The 10,398-nt window shown below is 41.9% G+C and overlaps 2 protein-coding genes across 2 annotated transcripts; one reads left to right on the forward strand and one right to left on the reverse strand.

The window, feature by feature from the left end:
- The first annotated feature begins 2,437 nt into the window (after nucleotides 1–2,437).
- Nucleotides 2,438–5,313, forward strand: LOC149987946 (uncharacterized). Its single transcript, XM_090255328.1, has 3 exons — nucleotides 2,438–2,724; nucleotides 3,414–4,278; nucleotides 4,386–5,313. Exons 1-2 carry the CDS (start codon nucleotides 2,477–2,479, stop codon nucleotides 3,496–3,498), a joined length of 333 nt encoding a protein of 110 aa, XP_090111454.1. The 5' UTR covers nucleotides 2,438–2,476; the 3' UTR covers nucleotides 3,499–4,278; nucleotides 4,386–5,313.
- Nucleotides 5,314–6,029: 716 nt separating this feature from the next.
- LOC112290563 (DNA topoisomerase 1 beta) lies at nucleotides 6,030–9,746 on the reverse strand. Its single transcript, XM_073538274.2, has 2 exons — nucleotides 6,481–9,746; nucleotides 6,030–6,363 (listed from the first exon to the last, which is right to left on the reverse strand). The coding sequence occupies exons 1-2, from the start codon at nucleotides 8,947–8,949 to the stop codon at nucleotides 6,340–6,342; spliced, it is 2,493 nt and encodes an 830-aa protein (XP_073394375.1). The 5' UTR covers nucleotides 8,950–9,746; the 3' UTR covers nucleotides 6,030–6,339.
- Between the last annotated feature and the right edge of the window lie 652 nt (nucleotides 9,747–10,398).

Genomic DNA, 10,398 nt, shown 5'->3' on the forward strand with positions numbered 1-10,398 from the left:
TGGCAGCAGCTTTTCTCGGGCGGGACAGTGTTATCCACTCACAAAAGTCAGCCAGATTAGCTGGCAACACGTATCCAATGGGTGAAAGACACGTGGAAGGTTTCGGATCCTAGTCAGCACGCTTGCCCCCGTTTGGAGCTGGAACACAGTTTGCCATAATACTTCAAATCCAAGTCATCATTCTGCATTGTTTTCGTTTTGTGATTATGTTTGCTTTAGCTTTCAATTTGCTGCAAGGTCACTCATGTTGCTTTAAGAGGCAGGGTAGAAAGGGACAATTGACTGCCACTCTTTCCACAGGTTACATCAAGCTTGCTTACAGCTGGTCAGTCAATATTTGAGGGACCCAGAATTTTAAAGAAAAGAAAAGGAAAAATAAAAATAAAAATAATTGAGGCGTGTTGATGATAAAAGATAATAAATAGGAAAAACAAAATGATCGCGGTGAGGTTCATTCTTTTGGTTTGGTTGCAATAACATTTTTGGTAAAATTACTGATTTTAAAAAATAAAATAAATCAATATTGAAATATTAACTCCTGAACCTCACCGAGATCTTTGTGAAATACTTAGTTTAAATAAAAAGCAGTTTCTATATTTTCATTTTTTGGTATTTATTGTGAGAAATGTCCGTGATATTTATTGGGTGTGTATGTATACGTAGGTGTGTGTGTGTGTGTGTGTATACAGATATGGACATACATCCTCAACAATGCAAATGCATTAAATGTTACATTCAAATGAAATATGTTGTTTGAGCATAAACATATGGAAGTTTTGTTTTGACACTCAGAAAGAAAGTATCATAGTTTTCCAAAAAGTATATGATCATTCAATTATTACAGTGATAGTATAAGCCGAATGATAGGTCAAGTAAAACTTTTATATTATTCTTTAAACATTTTTAAAGTCTTTTGTTGTTCATATATACTTCACTTTGTTCCCCATGAACTCATGAAATTTCAACTTTCATTTTATTTATTTATTTATTTATTTATTTATTTATGTATTATACTCGCTTGTTTCCTGAAATATCTCTCTCTTTCTCTCTCTCTATATATATGGAGAGAAAAAGATTCTTGATTTTATTTGAAGTTTGTGGCTGTGAAATTACTATAAAAAAATCCTATGCAACAATTTATTGTTTTTACAAAAATTAAGAAAATTAAATCACTTTTATATATAAGAATATTTATGTAAACATTGGTCTTGTTAATTGAGATGTACAAGAAGAAAGAGGTATACCTGCCCTTAATTTAAAAGTTTTGTATAGTAATTGTTAGGGAAAGCTGATTTAACTGAAAGATAAATAGTCATGTAGTTATGATTATTATTATTATTATTATTATTTATTGTATTTTTTCTTTGCTCCAAGTATTTTTACCTACCCACAATGTTGTGGAAAATTTAAGAATTAAAATTACAAAAATAATTCTAAAAACACAATAGAAGAAAGAAAGAGAAGAAGAGGATTAATTCATAAGAAAGGTTCTTTTGATTACTTGGGGTCTGATACTAAAGAGGGTGTTTTGCAGACTTTTCTATCTTAGATAAGTGCCTATTTTTCAACTTTGTTAAGTAAAAAAATTAAAAAAATTAAAAAAATTCAGAATGACTTTGTCATGACATAAATTATTTCGATATATTTTCGATCTTAGAATTTACATTGTTACTATTTGTGCTTTTCGCAAATTTAGTAATTGTTTTATTTTTCGTTGACATTATTCTTCATGTGTTGATTGCCCTGATTTGCCAAATTCGTTATTTATATCTGTTAATATTTCATGGCTTTAAATGGTTCATTTGCAACATGCTTTTATGTGGCCAATTTTCTATGTTACACTAGAGATGAAAGATTTTACCTAATTGGGTTTTTCCCTCAAACCACTATTGCACATAAACTCTTTCAAAGAGGTTTCCAACATTATTTTGGACAACATTTGATGATTTTAAAACCACATTTAATTTCTTGAAGAAAATAATAAAAAAAATCATTTCAATATACATACACAATATTGCAAACTTTGATTTCTTCATGTGTCCCCATTTTTGGCATTGTCACCAACCTAAAAACATTTTTACTTTGCTTAGATTTAATCCTCTATTATTTCTAACATATCTATATATATATTAAACAAGATAAAAATATTGAAAAAAAATACCGAAAATCTAAACGAAGACGCAATCAACAATAAAGAAATGTTAAAAGAACTCACAACCGAGGGGGACAATCCATAAATTCTTGTCACCACACAGCGTCAGTGGCGATTTCTTTCCGCGTCTCCCTTTTGCTTTTTCGATTTCTTCCTGTGCCTTCGTCAACGTCAAGAGTGCGTGTCAGGCTCAGAGTAGTCTCTCAGATCCTTTTTTCCTTTTCTTTCCCCATCCCGTTTCCTTCCTTCCTTTTGACTTTTACCTGTTTACGTTTACTTTTACTTTAACGTCTTCTTCTTCTTCTTCTTCTTCTTCTTCGTGCAATGTCAAGAGTGTGTGTGAGGCGCAGTCTAGTAGCTGACGCCAACGCAGGCGATGGCGAGAGCTGGGCGGCGGTGATCCAGGAGAACCCCACCTGGTGGCCCTCCCTCCATCGCTACCTCGCTCGGTGGATCGCTCGCTGCGTCTTGCAGCTGCAGAAGCAGCCGCAGGAGGAGGAGGAGGAGGAGGAGGAGGAGGGATGGATCACATGCACCAAGGCCCCTTTTTCTGATTCCTGGTCTTGTATCAGGTACACAGCGATGGATGCAGACAGAGCCCCATTCTCCTTTGTACCCACTTGACTCGCACTGCCCCTCTTGTACCTAGCTCTTTCCCCCCTTTGTAGTAACAACAAATCCCAGACCCACTCGTGTTGCTCTTGCCTCACCCCTGTCCCTGCGTGGCTTCCAGCCGGAGCTACATTGTTGTGATGGTCGTTTAGTGAGATGTGTGTGAGTAAAACTTGCAGCCCGTCTGCGAGTCTACGTTTGTTGATTTGAACTGTGGAGGGGTGAAGTGTGGAGGGGGAGCCCACATGTGTAAACCAGGCGTCTAGATAATATGCTCTCCGTGGATGATGTCCAAGTGGAGACATAGAGCGAGGTGGTGATTTCACCGCCTCTTGACAGGGGGGTAAATTCTTAGATCTGTCGTGTGTTGGCAGGCAAATTCTGTCCTGTGGTAGTTAGCGTTTAAAGCAACCCAGCTAGGGTGATTTGCATTGGGTGGTGTTGGCTGCAGCGATAACAGAATCTCGTCTGGAGCAGTGAATGCAAGAATTATTATTGCTTCTTTATGTTTGGAGATCTGTAGCGAAGGGTTTTGTTTTGTTTTGTTTTGTTTGTTTGTTTTTATTTTTATTTTAACATCTTGCTCGCTGAAGCTTGTTTGACCGCCTAGTGTAATGTCGAAGCTAAGTGCACTACTATGTTATATCAGATATGATGACTCCAGAAATATGCCAAGGCTCTGCCCAGTACAACAAAATTTAATACCCTACCTGCAGATTTCACTTCAGACTTGACGCTTAGGGAATGCTGGGCCGCGCGGTGAGAATGGGAAATGCTTCAGGTCAGGTGAGGTCTGAATGACTCAGTCAAAGAAAAGGGGGATGGTCGGCGCTCGCTATGGAAACCAACCCCACTGCCATGGGCGACCCTGTCAGACCTGCAGCAATGCCTCAACGAAGCAAGTACCGCATGCCGTATCATACCCGTGAGTGGCAGTCTGCAAGTCAGCTGCCTGCGTGCCTGCCTACCCTCATTTGGTCCCCATAAAATGATTAATCTCACAAGTTAGCGCAACCCGGAGTTTAGTTTGCATTGCGCTCAATCATCGCACTGCCACGTTTATCATTCTATGCTGCCAGCATCACGGCCTGAGCCTCTGCTGCTTCAGCGCTGTGGATCCTATCTCTCAAGGCTCTGGTAAAGATTAATTGCAATGCAGAGCTCAAAAGACATTTCACAGACATATCAAGAATATAGTCGAAACAGTACTCACTGTAAGTGTTTCTGTGGCACCTCCTTACATTCAGTTCCATCCTTCACCTGCAGTGCTCTGCTGGTGTTGAGCGCATCTTCAAGTGCCGATCTAGAATCGGTTGAGATTGTTCCTGCCTGGAATATTGGTATATAGCTCGATGTCCATACCAGTCAAAGAACCAGGTGGGCGACAACAGTCGGAAGACGAGCATATCCAACGGGAAGCACTGAAGATATCATGTATCGAAGGTATCAACCAACTGTGGAGTGGTCCAATGTGTGGAACCCAGACATTCCTCTCCTTCGGCAACGGAATCCAGGTAACACTCCCGAGCTCTGTCCCTCAACGACAGTCAATTCGAGATGTATGTCTCGGAGAATTTTGTTCAGAAGAACAATAAATCACATGGGCACGTGATTTTTGCAGCTTCAAGTGGAGCTGGCAACCGCGCTGTTCGATTCAAGCCATGCTACGTAATCAACACAACAGCCCAGCTTCGCACTTCGATGTTTCAGCAGGAGTTTCATCGCGTCTCACTGATACCATATTACTTCGCGCCCTCTCTTCTGCCTTCTGCGTTACCCAGTTTTCGTCGGCAGAGAAACAGATATCCTTCCTGTTTGTAATAGTGACAACCATCTCGAAGACTCTAAACAAGAGTTTTTAAGTTACCAAAGACTCTGTTTAGAATTGAAGAATTTCCACTCCGGCACACCATTTAGGACATGAACCGAACTCCTTCAGCACGAATGACTTAAAAGAATGAGTGCGATGCTAGAGTTCAGCATTCTTCGCAAAACCTGGGTGTGAAACCAGGGGTGAGTCCGCATCCCATACCTTCAAATCTCGGGTGCTTTTTGCCATGAGTTGCTCACAAATCAGAACCTACAAAACCTGCTGAGAGTTCAGTGGGATTCAGACGCCGACAAACATTGGATTTGAACTGAATGCAAGGTCAAAGAGTTCATGAGCTCATCGATCATGCTTGCAACAATCTGAACTGATCCTGCAACGATGAAAGATCCAAAAATCTGTCATAGATGGTTATAGATCATTCGACGCTGCTATCTTGAATGGAAATATGACGTGTTTATGAGCTTAGTGGCTGGTAGTTTCCAAACAACCAGCCACTAAGCTCATAAACACGCCATATTTCCATTCAGGTTGATCTCAACTGAAAGATAGAAGAGTGTGTTTTGAGATGAATTACTTACTACTATTTCCTCTAAAATGTTGGAGATTGCTAGTTCATTTCTCAAAAAAAATTGTCTAAGAAAACGTGAACATTTTGTTTATGGGCGTTTATTTCATTTAATTCACTTTAATGTCAAGTTGCTTTTGTTTTCCAAAAGAATTGGCATAATTTTGTTTGATAACAGTTCATGCTGTAAAAGTATGTTGTTTATTAAACCACATCTTCCATTGCTTCATACAGCTGTTAATGCACCTTTTATCAAACACTAAAAATGGTATGGGCCCACATTTCATCAAACCAAATGACAGAAGTTATTCCACTAGATTCCAAGTCAATATTTCAAAGTTGATCTGCAGAGGTCCTGTACAGACCCTTTACACCTTTCAATAAACAGTGAGGTTCAATGGACACCATAAGTTGACTAATGTGGACAAGATTAATTTGCGAGGAATCAGACAAATTCTGGTTATGAAACCAAGGCACATCCAATTCGTGCAAGCACGGCTCGCAAGAGAATTAAAGTAGCTTCTTAAGGGAAAAAAAATTACGCCAGAACCGCAATGTTTACATACTCACTTTTCTGCTAAAGTTCTGAATCGATAAAAGTAAAGTGAGATTTGTCAGAACAGGAAACCCGCAGTCGTGGAGGACTGTGACGTGAGTAACGGATGAAGTAGTCACAAGCTTCTCGGAGGAGAGCGATTAGTTGGCATCTCTCACTGGGAACTGGACAGCTGCATTAACATGCATCTCGGATCGCATGGATTCCAAGGTAACCAAGTTGGAGAAACTCCCGGAGATTCAAACGCTTCGATGAATCCCCATGCTGTGGCAGGACGAATCGAAAGGGAGAAGAAAGAAGGGGAAAAAAAAAAAGAAAAAAAAGAAAAAAAATCTAGAATTTCAATGAACAGCCCTTCATGACATGGTTGTTTTTCTATGAGGTATGAATGTGGGCCACAATCATACCTACCCCGTCCTCTGCTCCCTTCTTTGGGATCTCTGGCAAATCATACACTCATCTTTTTCTGTTCAAGGCCCTCTCTGTAGTCTCAAAATGTAACTTGAGCCCAACAAATACAACCACCCGTCGTCTTCCTATTCTTCACTAGGCTACTAATAGAACACTAGCTGGACAAGGCACTGCCTCTGCACAACTAGTGCTCCCATTCTTGAATACCAACGCTATCCACACGGCCTTTTTATGTCCTGCTTACATCTCACAAAATTACATGAAGTTGTTTAAAATCGGAAGTCTGGCTCAACCTCCATAGCCCAGGCAAACTTGGAAAGCAAAGACTTGTTAAATATTTTCTCAATGGGTACCTCATGACGCTTACACCAAGCCACAGTAATACGAGGATCCATATAGTTGATCTTTGAGGTGCCCAAAGCCACAGTCTTGAGATCATCTTTAACCCTCATGTCTAACCTCATCTTGTCTATCTTTTGTGTTGTAGATGCAATCTTCTTTTCAAGAGCCTCGGGAGTCTGATTTCTCTTGACCTTTCCCTCAGAATCTTTCAAAGGAGGCTTACCTCTCTTTGCCCTATCCAAATCCGTCTCCAATTCTTCCAGCTGCTCTTCCAACTCCTGCATCTTTAGTTCCAATCTCTCCATCTGAGCGCTATGGCCCTTTGACACAGACCGTTGATGATTACACAGAATAGCCACCTCTTTGTTGGCACGCTGATAATCTGCAATAATTTCAATTGTGGTTTCTCCACGGGTATCCTGCAGCAAGGTGTCAAGCGTGATGGAAGCATTGTATGTACGAAACACCTTAGCAGTGAGACCCGGCATTATCCCCTTCAAATGCAAGTTCAGCTTCGTCGTATCTAATCTCTCGAACAGGTCATCCCCCCCTTTCTTTCCCTTCTTAAACTGACCTATAGCTTTGTACACCCGCTCATCAACCTCCACTGTGTTGAAATACCGGATTGAATCCTTTCCCAGAAAATCAAATTGAAGAGATTTGGGTGCAATTAGGCTAACGTGTTCTACTTTGAGGGAGCAGCAACCCACTGTGTCAGCCTCATCTTCGTCCTTCTCGTTACCAGCACGAAGGGCAAGGCGATCAATAAGATACGTTGCTACAGCAATCTGCTGCTTGGTAGGGTCTGAAGATGAGAAGTCCTTGGTGTAAGTCCTTCGGATGTTATCAATATAGTCTTTGAGCGTACGCGCCTTCTCGTACTTTAGCATATCACTTTGGCCTTTCAAGCTACTGCTGGCAGCTAAAAATACGTACTTGAATTCTTTGTCATTGATTGGGTCCTTCCAGTAAGCGAGCCATGTCACTGTATTGTCATGTCGAACCTCCTTCCACTTTTGCCCAGGAATTGGACACTCTGGCACAGGTGCGTCTTTCCCAATATTGATCACAATATCATGCGGCAGAATCCTCGTCTTCAACTTCCCCATCTTGGGATGATCCCCACGGCCACGGAACAAGCCAGGAGGCTCCACCCTAAAGTTTCCGACCTTCTCCTTCACGCCGTCAACAACCGCCCACATGTACTTCTCCTCCGCAGCGAGCTTCTCTTCTTTCAACCTTTTCTTCTCCTCTGCCGACATGTTCTTCTTTCTCTCCTTCTCTCTCGCATGCCACTGAAAGATGGGAGTAAAATCACAAAGCTCGAACTTTTTAATCACGTGATTTTTCCCTAGGTAAGGTTTCCAATCATCCCAGAAGTTTTTGACAAACCTTTCCTTTTTCGCGTAATCGGTCTCGATCATCACAGCAAACATGGTTGCAATCTCCTCTTGCGCAGGCGTGAGATCCACCGGCTTTCGGTCGTACAACATCTTCACGCCATGAGGTTCATAAGGAGGGGGGAAGATGACACCGTTATGTTCTAAAGTTGTCCACTTAACACCATCACCACTTGCAGGCTCGATCTTTTTACTCTTAGTGGTCGTCCTCGTGATGATCTTCTTCTTAATAACCATCCTCTGAGCCTGCAATCTCTTCACTTTTTTCTTCTCCAAAAGCTTTCTAGCCGCTATTGCAGTGGTCCCTGTACTGGACGACGCTTTAGCCTTCTGCTGCACGACCTTCTTAATGAGACTGGTTGAGGACGCCAATCGTTGAGCAAGAGGGATATCATCTTCATCATCGTCTCCGTCAACTTCCATTTTACTATCAGGCTTTCCAAGAGATTGCGGAATAACAACAATTTTGGGGGTTTTCATAGATAGTGAAGGAGTAGAAGGTTTGCTCTGTAATGATGCTGCCTTAACGACTGCTGGTTCCGTCCTCGGCAGCGAATCCTTCCGCTCAGAAGTCCTTAAACCTAGAGGTAAGCGCGCTGCCAAGGGCTTGTCGTCATCCGAATCGTCGTCTGCGGTGCTTAGAGCTACTTCTTTCTGGACGCGGTGAGCAAGAGGCTTGTCGTCATCATCATCAAATTCATCATGCACTAGCGGCTGCAGAGCCTTAGCCTTGTCTGCCATTCTTTCATCCTTGATGGAGGCAGCAATATCTTTCTCACCCTTCACAATATGAGACCCCTTCACGACTTTACCTTTGGCAGCGACGGGCAATCGACTAGCCAGGGGCATATCATCATCCGAATCATCGTCGTCCATGACAAACTTCCGAGCAGGAGGTTTTGCTGCCAATCCACTCTTGCGACGCTCTAATGACCGACGATCACCATCCCTCGGAGAACTCTCCCTAGTCCGTCCTCCCCCACCTCCAGACTTGGAACTCCCGGCAGTGCTAGCGCCATTCTGCCCATCATCAAGCCTCTGCCGTTTCGCCGCCTGCGTCATTTCGTCATCTTCTCCCATCTCAGAAAAAGCGCCTCGCAGTTCGCTCCCTCTCAATTACCCGCCCCTCGCCTCAACGTGTCCTGTTACAAACCGCGCCTGTCCCCGACACCATGTACCATTGAGAAAGAACCCAAGACCCGTCACAGAGTGTCAAATTCCCAATGACACACACGTCGTCGACAATCCTCGCGTTAGCTCTCCAAACAGCCACATCCAGCAACATTCCCAAGCGCACAACCCTCCACCATCAACAAACATGGAACCTTCCGCTTCATCCCCTTCCGTTCACGCTTACCCTAATTCCCAAACCCCCCAACCCACCAAAAATTTCCCAGCACTCCTGCCGCTACGTAGCAATTGGCAAATACGCATGAACCCTACACTCCGGAATTAACCCTGGGTGCCGGAACCCACCAAAACCCACCACCCTCAAACCCTAAAAAACACACACCTCGACGCCGAGCTCCCCTGGAATCACGACGAGCACAAACAAATAAACAAACAAACACACACACACACACACAAGACCGCTTCTTCACACTCTCCCCGAATCCCGAATGGCAACGACCCACTACTATCACCACCAACACCACAGAGCTCCAATCACCCCCAAAAAGGGGCGTAAGCAGGGGAGCCTTGGCTATGGCGGAGGGAGATGGGGAATGGAGCATGAGCCCTGATGATTTCGGACTGTAAAGCAGACTGCAAACCAAATTGCAGCCCCTCTGGAATCAATCATTCCAGCGCTTCAAATGAGATTCTGGATTGCGTTCCGCGAAGTCACGGCGCATCTCGCGACGCGAAACCCTTCGATTACAACTCTTCGTCTGATGGTCTTGGATGTACCCCATAGAGGGCGACTATTGCTCATTTAGTTTGGTCAACGGTTCGAATCCTTCGCTAGTGAAAAGCTTTATATGGATATATATATATATATATATATATATATGTAAATCTTTCTTCCTTGTGGTTAAAATAACTTGTTGTAGGTCGAGAGCTTTCAAAACATTCAAACCGAAACATTTTGATACTTAAATCAAGTTAAACAAGTTTTTCAAACAAGTTAAATCAAGTCTTTCAAACAAGTTTTTACTTCTCAAGGTTGTTGCTATTTTCTCAAGGTATTTACTTTTTACTTTTAGAAAGATGTTAAAAATTTAAAAATTTAAAAATTTAAAAACCTTGAGAAAATAGCAAAGGAAATTCAATTTACAAATAATGCTTCTTTCAAGGTGATTAAAAAAATCATACAATTACAAACTATTTTATACAATGAATTCAATTTATTTGATAAACTAAAGCACTATTTTTTATATCATGCAAGGAAAATGTTATAAAATTTTATTGTTTAAACAAAAGCATAATTGTGCAAGTATACGTGCTTTTATTATCTAACAAATGAAAATATATGTTAATTGAGATTGTAAAAGAGATTTTCAATGTAGACTCTTTCAACACAAGTCTATA

Source organism: Physcomitrium patens, chromosome 13 (assembly GCF_059467195.1).
Source record: "Physcomitrium patens ecotype Gransden chromosome 13, ASM5946719v1, whole genome shotgun sequence".
NCBI classification, from domain to species: domain Eukaryota; kingdom Viridiplantae; phylum Streptophyta; class Bryopsida; order Funariales; family Funariaceae; genus Physcomitrium; species Physcomitrium patens.